This window comes from Elephantulus edwardii, unplaced genomic scaffold (genome assembly GCF_000299155.1).
Source record: "Elephantulus edwardii isolate Elephantulus edwardi_28Jun2011 unplaced genomic scaffold, EleEdw1.0 scaffold00002, whole genome shotgun sequence".
Classification (NCBI taxonomy): Eukaryota; Metazoa; Chordata; class Mammalia; order Macroscelidea; family Macroscelididae; genus Elephantulus; species Elephantulus edwardii.
In genome coordinates, this window is record NW_006399752.1 from 2723680 (window position 1) to 2747542 (window position 23863).

A 23863-nucleotide genomic window follows, 5' to 3' on the forward strand; every position below is an offset into this window, starting at 1 on the left:
CCTTCTCTCCCCTTTCCCTTTGGGACTTAAAGCCCCTCCTGCCTTAAACCCTTGACTAAGAATAATCTACCATAATATTATTGCATTATTCTACTAGCCAAAAAAAAGGCTGAAAGGTGGCTACATTAATTAAAATAGTAATCGTACCAAAAAGAATTAGTTGACACAGAAGACTGCCATGCAACAACATATGATCAAGATACAATAATGATGCCATCACCAGAACATGGAAACAGCCCAAATATCCAACAATAAGCAAATGAATTGAGAAATTATGGTACATTCACACGATGGTATATTATGTAGCACGTAGGAGCAATGTTTTTATAAATTACTACCTAAGTTTCGAGGAGCTGGAGAACATTATGCTGAGAATTCAGTCTCATAAAGTCAAATACTATATAAGACCATTATTGTAGAATGAATATGAGGATCCAAGGGAGGAGGGGGGAACAAAGGGGTGAGGATGGGCAGGGGTGGAGGTGTTAATCATAGAGTGGCACAATTTGATGGGTACAGGGAGGAGTGGGTAAAAGACATGGGAAAGATCTGGTGTGAAAAAATGTATATGAACTTTGTAAGTAAACCAGTGTAAAATAAAAATTTTATCCCCATTCCAAAAAAAAAGTGAACCAACAAGAGTGCAGAAATTATTGAATAATATCACTTGTAAGCAAAATCATCCTGAAGGTCATCCAAAATGAACAGGTCATTGACCGAACTGCTAGGAATGCACTAGGAATATAACAGCAAATATCAGATGGATCTTGGCTGAAAGCAGAAAGTACCAGAGGAATGTCTACCTGTGTTTTATTGACTATGCAAAAGCATTTGACTGTGTGGATCACAACAAACTGTGGCTGACTTTGAGGAGAATGGGAATCCCAGAACATAGTGCTTATGTGAAACCTATATTTGGACCAGGAAGCAGTCCTCAGAAGAGAGTAAGTAAAAATGCATGGTTCAAAATCATGAAAGGAGTGAATCAGGGGAAGAATCCTTTCTCCATACTTTTTCAATCTATATGCAGAACAGACCATCCAAGAGGCTAGACTTTATGAGGAAGGATGTGGCATCATGATACATTAGGCAGATGACACAACCTTGATTGCCAAAACGGAGAAGGACTTGAAGCATTTGGCTGCAGAAGGTCAAGGACTGTAGTCTTCAATATGGATTGAAGCTCAACATCAGGAAGACAAAGATTCTCACCACTGGGCCAACTGGCAGCACCATGACAGATGGAGACTGAGGTTGTTAACAATTACAGCTTGTTGAGTTCCACAATCAACACTCTTGGCACCAGCAGTCAGGAAATCAAAAGACCAATAGCATTAGGAAAAACTGCTGTCACGGACCTCTCCAGAATGCTGAAGAGCAACAATGCCAGTCTAGAGACTAAGGTGCATCTAACCCAACCATGGTCTTTGCAATTACTTTCTATGCATGAGAGGGATGAACAATGAATAAGGATGACAGAAGAATCAATGACTTTGAATTGTGGTGATAGAGAAGAGTCTTGAACATACTGTGAACTGCAAAGACAACAAACAGGTCTGTCTTAAAGAGGGTGAAACAAAATTGCTTCTTGGAGGCAAGGATTTTCAATGTCCATCTCACATACTTCTGGCATGTTGCCAAGATGGACCAGTCCTTGGAGAAGGACATCATGTTTAGAAGGGTATAGTAGTAACACAGGACAGAAAGACCCTTCATGAGAAGAAGTGACACTGTAACTAGGGTAATAGGGGCAGGTGTTTTGGAGACAGTGAGATGGGATGAGGAAAGGGCAAGGTTCAGAGCTATTATGCATAGGGTCACTATGAGTTGAAGGGTACTTGATGGCACATAACAACAAATGTAGTCCGCGTAACAAAATTATGAGGTTTTTTAAATCTAATTTGTATATACAGAATTGTACAGTAAATTATTTCACTTCTTTTTTTTTATTTCACTTCTAAGAAATAAGTTGCTTAAGATAAATTTTACCTATTACACCCATTTATTCATGCATTCATCCAGTTTACATAGGATACTCTTTTATACTAAAGCCTATGCTATTTCTAATACACAAAGTCATAAGACTTCATTCCTGCACTCAGAAAGCTTCAAGTGCAGCCAAAAAAAAAAAAAAAGTAATAGGTAAACCACATCTGTGGAACAGTATGGTAAGTGCTTCAACAATAGTGGAATGCAGCTGTTGTTAGGAGCCGTCGAGAACTCATAACAACTCTAAGAACAAAAGATCTGAACCCTGTTCCATCCTCATATTTCCTGACACATATGATCCCATTGCAGCAATCGCCATGTCAATCCATTTGGTTGAGGGTTTTCCTCTCATTCGCTGGCCCTCCACCCTTCCCAGCATCATGTTCTCCTCCAAGGAATAGCACCTTCTAGCAACATGCCTGAAGTATATGAGGCAAAGCCTTATCATTTTTACCTCCAAAGAGCACTACAGGCCTTCCTCTCCAAGACATGTCTGTTTGTTTTCTTGGATATCCATGGGATGTACAGGGCTTTTCTCCAACACCACAGTTCAAAGGCACCAATCATTTTTCTGTTATTCATTCTCCAGCTCTCAGAGGCATAGCAAGTAAGTGGGAAGACTGTGGCCTGAATCATACACACCTTGGTCTTCAAACTGACATCATTACTCCTCAATAATTTGGATAGGTCCACAATTGTAGACTTTCCTAATGCAATGCATCTCCTAATTTCCTGACTGCTAGTTAATTGTGTTAATTATTAATCCAAGCAAGATAAAGCTGTTGACAGTTTCAATCTCCTCTCCCTTCATCATGATGCTGCCCATCGGTCAGTGGTGAGAATCCTTATTTTTGTGACACTGAGATTCAATCCATACAGAAGGCTGCATCCCTTGATCTCCTGCACCAACTGCTTCAAGTCCTCCTCACTTTAAGCAAGCAAGGTTTGCGTCATCTGCAGAACACAGTGGAATGCAGTAGAGCATTTATATCAGCCAGAAAATGTCTGTAAGAGGTGCTATATGAGTTAATTAGCTAGCTAGGTGGAGATAGAGAAAGATATAGATAGATATGCTGTTAACTGTCTTTGAGTTGAGCATGACTTATAATAACGCTATGAACAAAATGTGTGAAGCCTTTCTATATGAATTATCGTTTTTAAAAGTTCATATAGTTTCCAGAGGCATGTTATTTAGGAAGTGGATGCCACTCCTGCTTCCAGGAGAAATGGATGTGGAGAAGGTAGGTAGAGATTCCAGGAATGCTGACATATCTTATTTAAATATCTTAAAGCTAAAGTCCAACTGGAGGGCCAGGTAGGAGTTGGTTTAGACTTGATGGTACACAACAACAGCAAAAACTAAAATATGCTCTGTTAGCTAAAGAAGGACCAGGACCAAAGCAAAGATGGAGAAATAATAAATAAACTAGATATGGTGACTGATCAATATGAGATGGGAAATGGACTATGACTAGGATGACGCCCATATTTTATCTTTGGTGACTGAATGGGTGGTGACACCATTTACTTTGGTGATAGTTAATACTCTGTTGTGTCAATATGGCTAGGAATCTCAGTATAGTGTCATTATTCTATGTACAGTGGTCTACCGGTATGAAGCTGAGCTGCAACTCTGAAGGCATGAGGTTTGAATCCGCCAGCTGCTCCACAGAAGCAGGGTGTGCAATCTCCTCCTGCATGATTTACTTCCCCTGAGAACTTCCTGGAGGGTCAGCAATGACTTGGTTCTGACTTCATGGCACACAGCAATATGATGTTAATGACGTTGCATTAAAGACAGTTGTGTAATGATTTGATCAGCCTGCTCTAACATAGAGGATGTTTGCTCAACGGTGTGGCCCGCAATAATCCATGCCCGGACTCTGGCAAAGCTATTGAGTTTTTTCCTGATTCTATATCTGGCTTGTTATCTCCAGACTTAAAACATATAGGGCTGCCATACTTGTCAACTGTTGAGTAGTTTCCAAAGAAAGCAGTATGTGGCCCTGTTTGCAAATGTTAGACCCTTGAGCCACGCTATATACTGCTCTCCTGAGGTCTGGGTCATGGGCCCAAGACTTCCCATCTTTACGAGCACATGAACTGTTTCCTGGAAATAAAAATGTCTCCCTCTACAGAGAGATCATCAAACAATCATCATACCCACCAACAATACAGTATCGCTTTGGTGGCTAAAGGTTACATATACGATCTCTCTATATATGATTGCTACTATCAGATAACCAAAAAAGGGAAGAAAGCCTGAGTTCTAGTTTAGTAAATGAAATAATTTTAAAAATTTACAAGCTGGGAACAGACTATGAATGGCACTGTGCTACATTAATCATTGAAATGAAGTAGCTTTGCCCCCAAAATATCTTAAAAGCTAACGGATATGCCTTCTCAAAAACTATGCTCAACCTTAATCCGGTAGATTCTTTAAGTTAAACAAACCTCATGGTTTACAAATAAAATATTTAGAAGGAAAAAAAGGAATTTTAAATCAATATACAAAACCCACCATCATACTGAAACCAAACTTGCTGTTGTTGTTGACTTGGTTCCCATTGATAGTATTCTTTTTTAAAAATTTATTATTAATTTCAATGAAAATTTACAGAGACTTTGGATTTCCATTCATTCATTGTTGCACTTTTCTCCCCTCCCAGCCACCCCCTCTCCCAGTATACTCCTCTCTTGGAAAAGTAAAAGAAAAATTCTTTCATTGTTTTACAATCCCTCCCCTGCCAGGTCCAGTCCACTAGGCAGCCTTCACTCTGGACTTTTGTCATAACAATAATACCTAATCACATATCCCTTTTAAATAGTTTTCTCCCTCATCTGTTTCAATGCAGTATACTTTATTGAATCTATCTTTCTCAGTCTCCCCCAACCCTGAGGTTAGTCCTGTTTTGCAACAGTGGGACAATGCAGTGTTTGTCCTTTTGTGACTGAAATACTTTACTCAGCATAATGTCCTCCAGGGTCACCCATTTTGAACAACACTGCATGAGTTCCTTGTTTTTCAATGCAGCATAGTATTCTATTGTGTGACTATACCACAGATTTTCTGTCCATTCATTTATTGATGGGCACTTAGGTTGTTTCCAACTCCTTGCTATTGTGAAAAAAGCCACGATAAACATGAGTGTGCATATATCTGGTGGCAGTTATGGTCTCTTTGGGGTATATTCCCAGTAGTGGAACTGCTGGGTCAAATGGTATCTCTATTTGCAACTTTTTGAGAAAGCGTCATACTGCCTTTCACAGTGGTTGCACCATTTTACACTCCCACCAACAGTGAATAAAGGTTCTAGTTTCTCCACAAACTCGCCAGCATTTGTTGCTTGCTGTTCTGTTAAATTTTGCTATTCTGACTGGGGTGAGGTGATATCTCATAGTTGTTTTGATTTGCATCTCTCTTAGAGATAGAGATTTTGAACATTTCTTCATGTGCTTGTTAGCCATCTGAATGTCTTCTTTGGTGAAGTGTCTGTTCATATCCTGTGCCCATTTTTCTATTGGATTATTTACCTTTATCTTGTTGTGGTGCTCAAGTATTTTATAAATTCAGGAGATAAGTCCCTTATCTGATATATCATTACCAAACACTTTTTCCCAGTCTGTGGCTTCCCTTTTTACCCTGTTGGAGAAGTTTTTGGATGTGCATAGAGATTTGATTCTTAAAAGGTCCCATTCATCACCCTTTCCTGATAAAACACTCAGCAAAATAGGATTAGAGGGGACTTTTTCAACCTAGTAAAAAGTATTTATGCAAACCTGTGAGCTAACATTGTTCTCAATGGAGAGAGGTTAAAAACATTCCCTTTAAGAACAGGAACTAGGCAAAGATGCCCACTATCACCTCTCTTATTCAATACTGTATTGGAAGTCTTAGTGATAGTAATAAGAGAAGGGAATAAAAGTTATCCAAATTGGCAAAGAGGAGGTAAAATTATCTCTCTATGCAGATAATATGATAGTATACCTAGAAAACCCTAAAGACTCAGCAGGAAAACTATTGGACATAGTTGACCAATTCAGCAAAATAGCAGGATACAAGATCAACATACAAAAATCAGTTGGATTTCTCTACAGTGACAAAGAGAATACAGAGCCAGAGCTAAGAAAAAGAATATCCTTCACTATAGCGAATCACAAGATTAAATACTTAGTAGTAAATCTAACCAGAAGCACAAGGGATCTATTAAAAGAAAATTACAAAACATTACTACAAGAAACAAAGAGAGACCTGGAGAAGTGAAAGAATATCTCTTGTTCATAGATAGGAAGATTCAATATTGTGAATGGCAATACTACCAAAGGCAATTTACACATTCAATGCAATCCCAATACAAATACCAATCCCATTCTTCAACAAGATGGAAAAGGCAATCTCCAATTTCATTTGGAATGGAAAGAAGCCCCAAATAAGCAATGTTGTTGTTGTTATGTGCCGTCGAGTCATTTGCGACTCATAGCGACCCTATGCACAACAGCCCTAAACCCTGCTCTATCCTGCGCCAACCGCACTGTCTCTGACACACCCATCCTGATTACCCCAGTCACCGAATCAATCCATCTCATAGAGGGTCTTCCCCTCCTGCGCTGTCCCTCCACCCTCCCAAGCATGATGTCCCTCTCCAAGGACCCGTCCTTCCTGACAACATGTACAAAGGATGTCAGACGAAGCCCCAGAATCCTTGCCTCCAAGGAGTAGCTTGGTTTAATCCTCTCCGAGATGAATCTATTTGTTTTCCTGGCAGTCCATGGTACATTCAGTACTCTTCTCCAGCACCACAGCTCAAAAGCATCCACTCTCCTTCTGTCCTCCCTAGTCATTGTCCAACTCTCTGATGCATAACAAGCGACTGCAAAGACCATGGCCTGTATCAGGCGCACCTTAGTCTCCAGAGACACCCCGTTGCTCCTGAGTACTTTAGAGAGGTCCTTAAAAGCAGAAGAAAGGTAGGAGGCATCTCACTCCCTAATTTCAAATCCTACTACACTGCCATGGTGGTTAAGACAGCATGGTACTCGTACAATGACAGACCATAGATCCATGGAATAGAATTGAGAACCTGGAAATCAGCCCATCTATCTATGGTCAACTGATTTTTAACAAGGAGATGAAATCAGTTAAGTGGGAAATGACAGCCTTTTTAACAAATGGTGTTGACAAAATTGGAAAAGCATCTGCAAAAGACTCAAGCAAGATCCACACCTCACTCCATATACAAAAACCAAGTCAAGGTGGATCTTGGACCTAGGACTAAAACCAAGGACAATAAGCTTCATTAAAGAAAAGCTTGGAAGAATGCTAGAAGTCCTAATCCACAACATAAACAGTCTTCCAAGTATCCTGAAAAACCATTCAGAGTATTCTAAACAGCTGTCTCGTGGAATTTCTGAGGTGATAAATCTCTACATGGGCAGCCTGACTCCTCTTTCTTCCTTTAGAGTTGAACAACCAACCTTTCAGTTACCAGCCCAGTGTTTAATCCACTTATCCATAAAAAACTCCAAAACACAGGTACGGGTTGGTATATATCAACTCAACAACTCAATTCATTGCTATCAAAGCAGAACTAACTCATAGCTGACCCTCCAGCGGTTATTCATAGACTGTAAACTGCACAAGGAAATTGCCCAACTCTCTCCTGTACTAAACATATATGTGATTGTTGTGTGTCCTTGAGTCAGAACCAACTCTCCAGTTGGTTTCCAGAAGCAGTTAACTGCACAGGAGGAGATTGTCTATCTTTCTCCTGCAGAAGAGCTGGTAGAATGCCTTTGGGTTGGTAGTACAACTACTTGCCACTTGCTGTTGTTATGTGCCATTGAGAAGTCTGTAACTCAGTGACCCTATGAACAACAGCTCTGAATCCTGCCCTATCCTATGCCTCCAAGTCATCTACCCTCATCACCCTAGTTACTGTGTCAATCTATCTCAACCAAGATCGTCTTCTCCTGGGCTGACCCTCCACCCTTCCAAGCATGATGTCCTTTCTCTAAGGACTTGTCCCTCCTGGCAACATGCCCAAAGTATGTGTGACTAAGCTTCAAAATCCTTGCCTCCAAGAAGCAACTTGGTTTCACCTTCTCCAGGACAGACCTGTTTGTTCTCTTGGCAGTCAGTGGTATTTTCAAGACTCTTCTCCACTGCTCTGATATATAGCAAGTAACTGCAAAGATCATGGCCTGGATCAGATGCACCTTAGTCTTTAGACTGACATCATGCTCTTCAGCATAAAATGTGATTAGAGATAAGATAAAAACATATCATATTCTACTATACTAGTGCAAGGAAAAATAGTAGAAACCTAGAATTTGAGTAAGAAATTAAAGAAGAAAAGCAACCATGAGCAAGAGCTCCACTCTGGACATAAGACCTGACCAAAGAACATATTTAATGTGAAACACGTATTATGTGCCTGTGGGACTAATTCTTAAGCCACTGAATTCCTTTGGAGATAGACACTTTTTTTAAAAAAGTTCTCTTTATAAAATGGAGCCTTGGACAAATTTATTGTAGTCCTGGGGCTAACAACCACAGAGAGACTGAAGGAAGTACAGTAGCAACAGGAAACAGAGTAATAGGCACACAACATGGAAAACACCTGTGAAAAAGAAAGCAAGCTGGATAGCTCTGTGTTTATGGGAATATTATGACTTTTTATTCTGAATGTACAAAACAGTCTCAAAGTTTATAAAGTGGTTGAGAAATTTTATTAGACATATCATGCTTTCTAAAATAATCTATATCTACATGACTGTCTATTTTATATAAATCCACAGTTTTACTTATTTTTTTAGAAGCCAAAAATGGAGAAAGGCATTATGCTAAAAAGGATGAAAGGTCAATTCAAGAGGAAGAGATGGACTGACACAGCACCTGTGGCAATGGAGTCAGGTGTGTCGGAGATGGTGAAGCTGGCTCAGGCTAAGGCAAGGTTCACTGCCATTGTTGAGAAGGTTGCCGTGAGGCATAGTTGACTCAACGGCCCATCACAATGATCACAAACACATGAGAAACATGACATTTTAGAACATACATTAATAATTATATAAATGTACATATGTGGATTTAAACGAAAAATATACTTCCTTTTATTAAAGGAGTTACATAGAATGAAACACCTCAGGCTACTACCAGCCTTTCCATTTTAAGACAAATTATTATTTTGAAGTCACATTTTCCTTTCATTTTTTCATCTACCAAAATGGCAAAAATGCCTAATAGATTTTTCCAGCATGTGGAGACAAAGAAACTCTTGTAAGCAGCACCCTTTCATGCGTGTCTCTTTGTGCCACTGAGTTGGACTCATAGCTGAGCCTCAGTGGATCTTTGAGGCTGAGTATCTCCCAGCAGGAGAATGACCACCTTTCTCCTGGCAGAGCCACTGGTGTATGTGAGCCGCCTGAGAAGCATGACCTTGGCATTAGCAGCACAACTTGCTAAGGAGAAGAGGGAGTGCCTTCTTTCAAGTGTAACAGAGACGAAAAACTTCACACATATCCTTTGACTTATTAAAAGCAACTAAGAATTCTGCTATGCTACTGACTTAAGCATTGCTTATGATAATTGTTTTAGCAGATATTCCTTGTATGCGTATGGATAGAATTCTATCACTCACACCATTGTACTTCTTGAGATCTTGCAATGATCTTTTTTACTATGAATGCAACACTATTCTTCATGCCAGAATAGTAGGTCATATGACTTATGACTGACTGATTCAAAAGTGGCCAATCTCTGTCCATCTGAGGTCACTAATAACATAGAAGTTCTCTATTTATGCATTCCATTTCATTTTTTACAACTACCAGTATACATATATTCATACTTAGTACATTTCATGTTCTAATTATTAGCGGATGTCTGCACTATCTTCTCATTTCTGAGTGACTTCCAGTTGGGCTCTAACTCCAATACCACAATTACCTGTGTTCCTTTTGTTCACAGGGTTTCAAAATGAATGGCCAGTCCTGCTTTCTAGTCTGCCTTTATCTGGGAACTCTGCTGAAACCTGTTCACCATGGGTGACGCTGCTGGTGTTTGACACACCAGTGGCATAGCTTCTATTGTCACAGTGACCCACAAGATACCTCAGTACAACAATGGACAGAAAAGTGCTGTACTGATGAGAACACTAAACAAACAAGCACACACACACACACACACACACACACACACACACATCTAACCTGTAAAACAAGTATAAATATGCAAAAACATTTGAATTCAACAAATGATGTGGATGCTGTACCTCTAACAGCAAACCTTAGAAACAATCATGCATACAAATATTACAGTGCAGGACAACTATCTCCAGTCTTGCCCAAGGCTCTGTACTGCAGCTTGGGCACCTAAGAGCTCCACCTACAGGTGGCTCCTTTAATTACAGGTCTTCCTGTGGTTGGAGGAGGAAGACTCATTAATGACCTGTGTTCTGCAAATGATACAACTTCGTTTGTTGAAAGCATAGAAGACTAGAGATGCGTGCTGCAAAAGATGAAGGACTACCTTCTATATGGATTAATCTCAACATCAAGAAATCAAAAGTCCTCACCAATCAGCAACAACATGATAGAGAAAAGACTGACATTGTCAATTATTTCCATCTTACTTGGATCTACAACCAGCATCCTTGGTACCTACCAGCAGTCAGGAGATCAGGAGACATATTGCATTGGCTAAGTCTGCAGTCAGGAACCTTGTCAAAGTTCTAAAGAGCAATTATGGCAGTTTAAAGACTAAGGTGCAATGAATTCAAGTCATGATCTTTCCAATCACCTGCTATGTATCTTTGAGCTGGATAATGAATATATATGACAGAAGAAAAAGTGATGTCTTTGAGGACTGCCAAAAGAACAAACATATATGTCTCAGAGATAGGGCAGCCAGGGTGTTCCTTAGAGGCAAGGATAGAGAAGTTTGGTCTTATACACTTTGAGTATGTTGCTAGGAGAGGTCTATTCCTTGGAAAGGTGGGGGATGAGGAAAGGAGATGACCCACAATAAGCTGGATTGACACAGTGAGTGCAGCAATAAGCTCACGTGTGTCAGAGATGATGAGAATGGCACAGGATAGGACAGGGTTTAGATCTGTTACAGTTTTACTTGACTTGATGGCACTTAACCTCAATCGCAACATTGTTCATAACTACCAAAAGTTTAAGCTAACATAATGAATGATACAATAATGTGGTTAGAATGTGACATGGAAAATACACAGATTGAAAACTACTATATTTGTACAAATGTTACATATTTATGCACAAAATAATATCTAGAATAAAATGAAAAATCTTCAGTGGCTAGTTCCTGGTGACAGAATTACAAGATTACCTTTCTGTTTTTGCTTATCTGTATTTTCAAATGTTACTAAAATTATCTAACATAATTATTTTCAGGTTTAAAAAGACCACTTCAAATATACATGGGCACATTTTTCTCTCATCATTTGGCCCAACTCCTCTCCTTTCTAGCTTACTTATTATACAAATCACACTAGCCAATTAATTCAGCTTAGATTAAACATTTATGCATGACTTGGCAAATTCAACAAAATCCTTCCTATTTCATTCCATGTCCATTTTATTCATTTTAAAGGCTGGATAAAAAGACATTAATGATTATCAAACACTTCAGAGAGTAAGAGGTCTTAAAATTGGGAAAGAGAGAAATGTTTTAATTTGAACAGGAATTGGTAGTAGTTCTTTCTAGAAAAATAGAAAAGAGAACATAATCTTTTGAGTATTGAGAAAAAGATAAGTAGTAGATCTTTTTATGAATAGTATCCATACATATGGGATTTAATTATATATTAAGTATCTAGAAAAACGTCTGGCAGTTTTTAACATTATCTTCATCTCATTGCTGATGAGTTGGGATCGACTCATAGCTGAACTCTCACTGGGTTTACGAGGCTGTAAATTACACAGGAGACTGCTTGTCTTTCTCCCAAGAAACCGCTGACCTTGAACTATCAGAGGGGTGTGCCCTTTGGGTTAGCAGCACAACTCCCTACAAACTACATCACCAGAGCTCTGCTTTCAACAGCTTTAGTAAGTTCTTAGGAGTCGAGACCCAAACTTATTTATCAAGAACTAGCTTAATGCTTGTCAGGAAGTATGCACTCAATAATTGTTCAAATAATGACCTAATTACTTAACTCTCACAGTGGCCTATTTTTGAAAATGAAGAAATTAAATTTCAAGTACATTAAGCCAACTCATTCAAAGGTCCATATTTCCTAGGAGACAGGGATTCTTATTATATTTGTCTGATTAAGGAAGGGTTCACTATTCCACAGGAATGAGCAGTCCAAATCTCCAGGGCAGTGGACAGTATTGTTGGCTTCTTATGTCTCAGACAGCATCTAGCACTGTTTCTGCTGAGTACCATGAAGTCAGAATCGACTCATAGCTGAGTTTTCAGTTTCCAGAGGCAGTAAATTGTATGGGAGGACTTTGCTGGTTTTTCTTCCGTGGAGCAGCTGGTGGATTTGGACTAAGTACCTTTGCATTTGCAGTGCAATTCCTTAACCACTGTGTCTTTGGGGGGGAAATGGTGCAGTTGGAGTGCTCCTTAGAGACAAGGATGACAAAGCTTCATCTCTCATACTTCAGAAATGCTGCTGAGAGAGGCTATGCCTTGAAAAAGGGTATCAACGAAAGAGAGGAAGACCACCATCGAGATGGACTGACACAGCAATGGGGACTGCAGAAATGAGCTCAAGTGTATCAGAGACAGTGAGGATGGTGCAGGATAGGGCAGGTTTCACATCCATTGTTCATAGGGTTGCTATGAGTCCTATTCAACTCAGCAGCACCTCAAAACAAGCCAGGAGAGCTACCTGCACATGGCATAGGGTTGGGCAAAAAGAAGTATGCATCATATTAATGATGATATTTTTTAAGCTCTTTATCAATTTAAGGTTACCTTCCAGATAACTTCTATGCTCCTAAAGGAGTGTGTGTATGTGTGTGTGCATACACACACACACACACATATAAAAATATATAAAAATATAAATGGTTTCCCATTGTGGACAGTGTTTGGTGAGCTTCCAGTTGTAAAACAGGTTAGGAAGCAGAAGTGACATCCACTTCCTAAACCATATGCCTCTGGAAACTCTATGAACTTGGAGCAACGACAACAGTTATGGAAAGGCATTAGATTAGGTCTTTTGTTCACAGAGTCACTATGAGTTATGCTTGACTCAATGGCAATCATCATCAACAACAACACACACATATATATATATGAATATACATATGTATGTATGTGTGTGTATATATATAATTTATGAAGGCAAAAGTATTGACTGGAAAGCAAGTAAAAATATTTTAAATGAAATTCTCTGTAGAAAGGATTCTAATGAAATTAAGTAAATTAAAGAAAGTATATGAATTGGGAAAGTCAGCTGTGAGGGACCTCTCAAGAGTACTGAAGTGCAATGACATCAGGCTGGAGCCTAAGGTGCACCTGATCCAGGCTATAGTCTTTACAATTACGTGCTATGCATCAGAGAGTAGGACAGTGAATAGGGATGATAGAAAGAGAATTGATGCCTTTGAGCTGTGGTGCTGGAGAAGAGTGCTGAATATACCATAGACTGCTAGGAGAACAAACAGGTTTGTTCTGGAGAGGATGAAGCCAGAATGTTCCCTGGAGTCAAGGATTCTGAAGCTTTGTCTGACATACTTTGGGCATGTTGCAAGGAGGGACTGGTCCTTGGAGAAGGACATCATGTTTGGGAGAGTGGAGGGACAGCACAGGAGAGGAAGACCCTTGATGAGATGGATCGATTCTGTGAGTGGAGTGGTGGGAATGAGTGCGTTTGAGACGGTGAGGTTGGCACAGGATAGAACAGCGTTTAGGGCTCTTGTACATAGGGTCGCTATGAGTCGCAAATGACTCAATGGCACATAACAACAACAACAACATATCTAAATGAACAACTCTTATGACTATAAAAAAGCACTCTATGTCAAATACGTCAGGTATACTGGTAGGAGAGGCCAGTCCTTAGAAAAGGATTTCATGTTTGGAAAGACAGAAGGCTACAAAAGGTGAGGAAGCTCCCCCACAAGATGGGCTCCCACAAAGACTTCACTGGGCTTGGGCACAGCGGGAACGGTGAGGACAGTGCAAGGTTAGGCAAGGTTTCAATCTGCTGCATGCAGAGACTGTGACTTGGGGTTGACCTGACAACAACAACAACAAGAATCAAGTAAAATGAAGTTTTAACATGTCATATTCCCAGATTATTTCCTATTGTGGTTCACTACTTTTGGCATATAGGTCAAGATCTTCCAGTACATCAGTGGCTCTCAGTGTAGAGCCATTTGTCCTCTAGGAAACATTATATGTTAGATGGAGAAAAGCCTGACATTGTCATCAGCTTCATCATATTGGGATCCACAATCAATATACTTGGTCCCAGCAGTCAGGCGATTAGGAAAAGTATTGCATTGGGAAAGTCTGCAGTCAAGGAGAGATCCAAATCATTCAGGAACAATAATGTCAGTTTGAGTACTAAGATGCACCTGGTTAATGCATGGTCTTTTCAGTTACTCGCTATGCATCTGAGAGCTGCACCATGACATAAGGATGACAGAAGAACGATGTCTTTGAACTCTGGCATTGGAGAAGAGTATTGAATATCCCATGGACTGCTAACCCCCCCCCCAAAAAAAAACCACAAAAAAGCAAACACCAAACATGTATGTCTTGGAGCAGGTGAAGCCAGAATATTCCTTGGAGTCAAAGATGATAAAACTTCATCTCGCATATTTTGGGTATGTTGCTAGGAGAGGTTATTCCTTGGAAAAGGAAATCATACTTGGAAAGTGAAGGGATGTCAAAGGAGAGGAAGAACCTGAAACAGGTTGACTGACACAGTGACACTTAAGTGTGTCAGAGCCTATGAGGATGGCACAGGAGAAGACAGGGTTCAGATCTGGGTCCACAGAGTCACTATGAGTTGAGTCGGACTCAACTCAATGACATCTAACTACAACAGGAAACAAGAAATAATGTTTGGATGCTTTTTATCAGTGACTGGACCATCTCCTATAACAAAGAAAGCTGTGCCAATGTTGGAAAGCCCTATTTTAGGTAACTAAAATAGGGGAGAAGTATCTGTTCTCCTCATAATTAAATCAGCAGCAACTGGTAACAGTAGGAAGATCCAGTATATCCTGAGTTTGTAAAACAACTTGTGGACATTTTGCAAATCTCACAAGCACACCACTGTCATCTTTAGCCGATTCAAGAGAAGCATGCCATACTGCAAACTGCAGTGCTGAAAACTGACGTGCACTTCAGACCCAGTGAATGTGAACATATTCCAGGTAGCAGAGCACACATGAACAAGAAGCTGCTGCCAACTTTCTCAGATTAGGGTAAGTCTTGGAGCTTCTGACAATGCCAAGTTAAATACAAGAGTTGTGTCTATAAAAAGCCCTGGTGCACATGGCATAATATGTCAGGCTGCTAGTCAAAAGGTTGGTGGTTTGAACCCATGAGTTGCTTTGAGGGAAAAGATGGGCCAGTCTCCTCCCATTAAGATCTACAGCCTCAGAAACTTGCTAGAACATTGTTATGTGTTGGACTCTACTTGATGGCGGTTGAGTTTGTTCTTTTTGGTTGCACAGTGGTGAAGGCCTTGGCTACTAACCTAAAGGCTGGTAGTCTGAACCAACTTGCAGAGAAAGATGTTACGTGGAAGTCTTCTTGTAGCAAGATCACAGCCAAGGGAGTCCTCTGGAGGGACTTTTCCTTTGTCCTAAAGGACTGCTATGATTTCAAACTGTCTACAATAATAGGTCATTTATTAGGCTATACATAACTACCTCACGTCTCTCTCCAAGATCTAAAATTCAATGACCAGAGTTTCAAGGTGTGTGTGTGGGGGGGGAGGGGGCGGAATGCACAACAAAAGATCATAGTTTTTGAAATTGGTAGACTCACATGTCTTTCCTTCCCCTAACTAGCTACCCATCATCATCATCATCATCATCATCATCATCATCGTCATCATCTCAGTAGATGTTTTGACTAACATATCTGCCAAGAGCAAATACTCTCAATGAACTTCCATAATGATATGAACAATTAGATCAAAGCATTAAATCTCTCACTACTTACTGTACAACAGGTAGTCTGAGTGGACCTTAGCAATAGGACCCCCTCTAAACTAAAAGAAAACAAAAATCGGGATTCCTGTAGAGACCAGGCAGGCAGCCATGAAACAGAAAAAGGTATAGTGAAAACAAAATTTTCTACCACCCACGAGAAGTGACATTCGATGTCTCCAAGGAAATCTGTAGTTTACAGTAATTAGTTCAAGAGAAGAGAATTTAAAGAGTGGCAACCACTTCCTAAACAATATGCCTCCAGAAACTCTATGAACTTTGATAAATGTCGATAGTTGTAGAGGGGTTTCAGGCCTTTTATTCATAGAGTCATTATGAGTTGTGCTCAATTAGAAGGTAATCAACAATAAATTATTAGCTAAGTAGTCATAGATAACTATAAAATATGGTACAATGAAATTCAGCAAATGACCTACTTTTTGGAGATCACAGAATACCATCTGTGTGAGAGGTCAAAGACAAGCACTATTTAAACATCAAGCACTATTTTCTGAGTTAAAGAGTAACAGTGAAATAATTAGCAGGTGTGGAATAGCAATACTGTTTGGTAAGAATTCTTGGTGCAGTCCTATTAGTAGACAGTTATGTGGAGTAAAACCTCTTATGAACATTATTTTCCCAAAGAGGGAGAAATATTTCATGCTGTTGTTGTGTAGATTTGGAATCTACCCATAGCTCACCCTCTGGTGGGTTTTCAGAGGCGGTTAATCACATGGGAGATTGCCCATGCTTCTCCACAAATACTCTATACAGTTGGTACTTTTTCTAGATAGACCATAAAAAGCTATATGGGCTAACAATGCCGCTGAATGTCTTGGATTTTCAGTTTTTTCATAGATCAACCAGGAGACTAACTTGAACCTCTAAGATGATTCCCAGCTGTAAAATTTTGGGTTTAGGGCTCATGTTAAAATAGCTTCTCAGAGATTTATGCTGCTTCTGATAAGACATTCTTATATGGTAATAAAAGACACTTTGTTTTTTTTTTCTTCTCCCAGTTTCTCAAGTTTAAAGCTTCACTGAGACATTGTGGGGTCATGGGCACAGGCAGAGAAAAACATGAAATAAATGCAAGACAAATGATATTCAATGTCCACAGCAACTTATAGTTTTGTCTAATGATAGAGAAAAGCGATTAGCAATTTCAATCTGTTCATTATTTTTCACATTAAATTATAATCTATTAAAATGACACTTCTCTCTTAGAGAGATGTGTCATGCTTGATAATAATCAGCCAGTCAATACACCCTTGCTTGGAATTTGAGTTTGCTGTATCAAGAATTTATATCATTATGGAAGTTCACTGAGGGTATTTGCTCTTGGCAGACAGATTGGTCAACATATCTACTTAGATGACAATGATGTTCAATAGATAGTTAGGGGAAGGAAAGGTGTATGAGTCTAGCAAGTTCAAAAACTAACTGCAAGACCATTGTAAAGACATTTTTATTCTAACATTAAAACATTTTGATTTTTCCTAAAACTTCCTATTTTAGTTGTAATATTTCCATTAATGTATTATCGAAGGATTCTATGCCCACCATCCCCGAAGGCACAGATACTGAAGGCACAGATACTAGGATACTTGTCTACTAAACAAAAGGTTGGTAATGTCAGTCCACCCAAAATGGCTTGAAAGAAAGGCCAGGAAATCTGCTTCCGAGTGATCACAGCCTTGGAAGGTCTGCTCTGCAACATGTAAGGTCATCATGAGTTGGCATCAACCCAACCGCAAATATTTTATTGCTTTTTCTTTCCCCTGCTATTTCAGATGGTCACATAACCAATGTGAGTTTTCTCCTTTAAATTGAATTTTAAAATATAATATCTCTAGAAGTACAATCCTCCTCAAACGTACCACAACGTGCACCAACATGACCCATTTCTCACACTGCAGAGTCATGGAGGCTCTCTCCATGAGGCCAGATAATCTTCACTAGCATCCTAAGCACTTTATCGAGAACCAAAGAGTTCACTATCATCATCAGCACTTTAAAAATGACACTCATGCCTCTTGACTGTACTTAGAGGAGTCTGCACCTATTCCTAAGTACTCCTTTAATCTCCATGGAAGAGTGATTCCAGTCACTGGCACCTGGGAACATCTCAGCCTTCCTCCAATGAAAAATCAAATGGGCAGAAAGGTACAAGAGCGTTGGAGCACAGAGTGGCGATGGTGGTCTTACTCCTGTTACCTTCAAATCACCCTGTAATAGAAAGTCATTTAAATAATATCTTTCTAGTAATTCTAAAATGTACATGACAGAAATCTCTTATTCAAGAAGAATATTATTCATTTTATAATAAAAATATAATACCCAATTAGAACCAACTGACCAACAGATTTTGAGTTTTACCCCATACTGACCTCTCCCGAGGAACGGCAAACCAGTACTCGGGTTGTTTTCTTCGTTTGCCATACTGCTGGACCATGGCGGCAGTGTGCGTGGCAAAGGATTTTCTCATTGGTTTTCCCACCTTGATGCACAGAAACATGGGAGGAGTCTTGCTTTTCTCTTCTTTTGAAGGAAGTATATCTGAATCATATATGGAAAAAAAATACCCTCAATGCCAACAATTTCTGTAACCATGAAACTTTGCAAATGAAGACAAAGCATATGGTAGAACACAAAATGATATCTCAACAAGGCTGATTAAATTTTACTGACCTTCTTTAGCACAAAAGGAAAAAACTTTGGATGTTTCAGTTGGGTCTATACCCTGTATAAAGTTACATACTGAAAATAAGTACTCAAATTGACACAATAAAAAAATGTAGGTAATTGAAACAAAAGGCAAAAAGAACAGTATTGATGACCTTTACCATCATGTTGCAAAACATTTAGAATGCAAATATTGTAAAAAATAGATTTTAAACTTCTTTAGTTTTGTAAAGTTAAGGGGAAGAAATCACTTGAAAGATTTTGCTTTTCAAAGTAAACTACCTGTGAAATATAACCCTATCATAGGTCAAATTCCGTAATAAGATATAGCATGTTAATTGCTAGTAGTCTAATAGTAAGGAGCTGTGCGGTCAATCTGAGGGCACATATCCAGCTGCTCTGAAGGAGAAAGAGGGGAAAAAAAATCTCCTCTCATGTGATTGACTGCCTCGTAAAATCAACGGGAGGGACAGTTAAAAGTTGGTTCTGACTCAAGGGCACATACCAACAATAATCAACAAAGATACTTTATACTGAGAAAATAATGACTGGTCTAAAACATTTTTACTACAATTGCTATTGCATATGGAAGTTTTAGAAAGGCAATTATCCAATGATTAAAAAGACATTAAAGGAATACAACATACCTTCAATGGGTACCTGAATTCTCTTTAATAGCCACAGCTGAATTTCAGATTTATTATCCATTTGTGCACCTTGGCAGCTGTTGTCCAGAGAAGATTCCAAAGAGGAGTCTTGGGACTCTTTAATGATATTTTCTTCTGTAGAAGGGCCCAGTTGCAGAGGAAGAGGTGGGATCTCTTTCACCCAGGTTTTATCTGGCTTTTTATTTCCCTCAGTTGGAAGATCATTTGCCTGGGGAAGAGAACTGCTAAGAGTAATGTCTATTCCTAGGGGTCCAGTACTTTTGTCGTCACTTAATTCTGTCTTCTGCAAGTCTTCTGGGGACAGTGACCCTTCTCTGTTTTTATTAAGGTAATATTCAATAAGTTTAACTTTATCTAAATCTTTGTGTATGTTCAGTGTGTTTTCCACTTGGTTTTCCGGGGAGCCAGATTGCTTGTCCACTTCTGGCATTATATCTTGCTTTTCACAGGCTTCTAAATCTAAGGCCCCCTTGAGTTCAGCATCATTCTCTGCTCCTGAAAAGTTCAGGGTTGACTGCATCTGTTTTTCTGTAGCAGAACTAATTATTTGTGACTTAGCTTTCCTTAGATCCTCTGGGTCAAGGCACTCCTTTGCATTATCTCTTTTGTCCATCCCACTCTCAGTTTGAGACGAAAGTTCCTCTAAGTCAACAAAGTCATCATCTTCCACTAACAGAGAGTTTTCTTTGGCTGTAGAGTCAAAAGCAGTGTCAGGAGGTTTCTTGCTGACTCCAGTCACTGTGGAAGATCTGTTGGTTGCCTCTAGGGAGGGCTTGAGTTTCTCTAATTTTCCTGATACAGGGCTGACTGAGGACTTCACAGGTCTATCATCAGCTGACTTTTCCAAAGGTCTTGTTGATTTGGCATCTGTACTGATGGCTCTTTCTCCATTCTGCTGCCGTTTTTCCTTATTAAGAGATTTAAACTTACTGAAGGGGTTGATATCCTTTTCAGAAGCTAGGTCTTCCCATTCTCCAGGCCTGTACAGAGGACAAAGATCCTGAGGTAGGTCACTGTTGAGGAAAAATGGTGGGTGCACATGGAATGTTAAGAGCAAAACCAAAAACAAAAAGGAGGAAGGGCAAAACCAAAACAAAACCCAACTAAAAACCAAAACATAAATAAGCTGCAACTTAAATTTATGCTTAAATGATTTCAGAATAAGGAAATGAAATGAATAAATTTACTTAAAAAAGCAACATAAGTTAACAAAAGGAAGTGGCAAAATAAAGAACTGTGATGTTGCAAATTCTACTAGCAGCATGTGAATGGTTTCAGAAATCATGTATGAACATGAAAATGTCATCCAACGTATTTTTAAAGACGAAATACTGAAGTTTCTAATTTTCCAGAAGGAAAAGATAAAGGATAGAAAATATTTTAGCAGAAGGAAAAGATAAAGGATAGAAAATATTTTAGCAACAGTGGCTAAAATTCCTTAAATATTCAAAGCTTACACTTTCATAAAATAGTCTAACTACATTAATTCTGAACGATTTATTTACTTACCAACTATTAATTATACTGTCAGTTACTGTCTGTGACCTTTCATTTTGAGAAGCAAGAATTGGACCTAATGTTTTAAATAATACATATCCTCTCATTCTTGAAGTAGATACAAGATGTGTGTGTGTGTGTGTAGCTGTTACCTCTTTACAATTTTAAAAATTTTTTTCCTTTACAATTTTTAAATATGCAGGAAAGAAATCTGGTTTGTCAGCTGAAGTATATTAATAAAAAATGTTTCACTACCTAGAGTTAACTTATAAAGAAATACTGATTTTCAAGAGTAGGATAAATTGTCAAGAAGTTTATTTTTTTAAACTGTGCCTAGTAATATCTTGAGTGACCCTGTATTTTCACTCACCTCATTAATGAATTAAAACTGAGTTATAAAACTGCCTTTCAGAAAGAAAATCCTCAAGTTTTAAAAATATTTTTTTATTCTAAAAAGATTAGATCATATTCAAGCTATACTTTGCCTGTTATTTTGTACCAGGCAATTCTTAAATTAGTAGAGCGCAGGCTGTTTCTTCAAAGCTATTTTATGCTCACTTGCATGGAACACCTATGCTTTTTATAAATAAAAAAATAAAAGAAATTTTAGGTTTTGAGAAATGCTTTAAAAAGCATCTTTCAAATTTCCTCAACATAGTAAAAAGTATATACATAAAACCAAGAGCCAACATATGTTCTCAATGGAGAGAAAAGGAACTAGGCAAGGATGCCCACTATTACCTCTCCTCTTCAATATTGTATTGGAAGTCTTAGAGATAGCAATAAGACAAAAGGAGGAAATAAGAGGTATCTAACTTGGCAAAGAGAATGTAAAATTATCTCTATATGCAGTAATATGATAGTATTTTTATAAAACCCTAAAGACTCAGCTACAAAATTCCTGGACATAGTCAATCAATTCGGCAAAGTTGCAGGAATGCAGATCAACATATAAAAATAACTTAATTTCTCTACAGTGACAAAGAGGATACAAAAATGGAGCTAAGAAAAAAAATACCCATCACAATAGCTAATCACAAGATTAAATACGTGGGAATAAATCTCACTAGAACCCCAAAAGATCTATTCGAAGAAAATTATAAAACATTACTACAAGAAACAAAAAGAGACCTGGAGAAATGGAAGATTATACCATGCTCATGGATAGGAAGACACAGCATTATGAAAATGACAATTCTATTAAAGGGAATCTACAAGTTCACTATAATCCCAATACAAAGCAATTTTCAATTTCATCTAGAATGGAAAGAGATCCCCAAATAAACAAAGCATTCCTGAAAAAAAAAACACCAAAAAACAAAAACAACAAGGTAGGAGACTTATCATTCTTTGATCTTAAATGTTACCTATAGCCATGGTGGTCAAGACAGCATGATACGGGTAGAATGACAGAAACATAGCTCAAAGAAATATAATTAAGAACCCAGAAGTCAATTCATCTATCTATGGTCAATTGATCTTTGACAAGGAGACAAAATCAGTTAAGTGGGGAAATGAAATCCTCTTTAACAGTGTCGGCAAAATTGGAATGTTATCTATAGAAAACTCAAGCAAGACCCACACCTCACACCATACACAAAAACCAACTAAAAGTGGATCAAGAACTTAGGAGTAAAACCAAAAACTATAAGCATCACCAGAGAAAAGCTTGGGAGATCTCTAGACCCTAATCCACCATAGGAACAGTCTTCCAGGCATCTTGAAAAATCTATAACCAGAGAAGAAGAAAATAGATGAATAGGTCCTTCTAAGAATTTAATCCTTATGCACATCAGAAAACATTTCCAACAGGGTAAAAAGGAAATCCACAGTCTGAGGAAAATATTTGGAAATGATATATCTGATAAAGGACTCATATTTAAAATTTAAAGAATACTCCAGCACCTCAACAAAAAAATGGCAAACAACCCAATCACAAAATGGGCACAGGATATGAATAGAGACTTCACCAAAGAAGACATTCAGATGGTAAAAAAAATACATCAAGAAATGTTCAAAATTCCTAGCTCTACAAGAGGTGCAAATAAAAACAACTATGAGGTGTCATCTCACCATAGTAATAGTCAAGTTCAGCAGAGCAGCAAACAACGAATGCTGACAAGGTTGTGGAGAATGCTGGAGAGGCTGGGGAGACATTGGAACCCTTATTCACTGCTGGTGGGAGTGTAAAATGATACAACCACTAAGGGAGGCAGTATGGCACTTTCTCAAAAGGTTGGAAATAGAAATACCATTTGACCCAGCAATTCCACTACTGGAAAATACCGTAAAGAAATCAGAGCTGCCACCCAAATAGATATATGAACACCATGTTTATTGCTGCTTTGTTCATAACAGCAAAGAGATGGACGCAATGTAAGTATCCATCAACAAATAAGTGATAGAGAATACTATGTAGCACTGAAAACCAAGGAACTCATAAATATTTTACAAAATGTGACCCTGGAGGACATCATGCTGAGTGAAATATCTCAGGCATAAAGGACAAATATTTTATAAGGCCACTGATACAGAGTGAGACTGGCATGGGGTTGGGGGAAACTGAGAAAAGAAGGGATAAATAATGAATACTGCTTTGGAACAGATGAGGGAAAGAACTGTTTAAAAGAAAAACATTTTAGGCACTATTTGCATGGCAACAGTCCAAATAAGAGATGCATAGTAAAGTGGACTGGTATGGATGGAGGGAGGCAATTATGCAACAATGAATAAATTTTTTAAAGAAAAAAATAACTGGGGGTGGGAGGGAGGAAAATGTGCAACAATGAATGAAAGAAATCCAAGTTTTCTGTAAACATTTGTTATAATCACAATAAATAATTATTTATTAAAAAGAAAAAAGAAATATCATTTGA

At 38.5% G+C, this 23863-nt stretch overlaps 1 protein-coding gene across 1 annotated transcript in view; it reads right to left on the reverse strand.

The window, feature by feature from the left end:
• Nucleotides 1-23863, reverse strand: part of NCOA7 (nuclear receptor coactivator 7) — a 146635-nt gene that overhangs the window by 55106 nt on the left and 67666 nt on the right. The window contains exons 8-9 of the mRNA XM_006879141.1: nt 19470-20503; nt 18528-18696 (exon numbers count right to left, since the gene is read on the reverse strand). Coding sequence (XP_006879203.1) covers nt 18528-18696; nt 19470-20503 — 1203 coding nt within the window. The remainder of the gene's footprint in view (nt 1-18527; nt 18697-19469; nt 20504-23863) is intronic.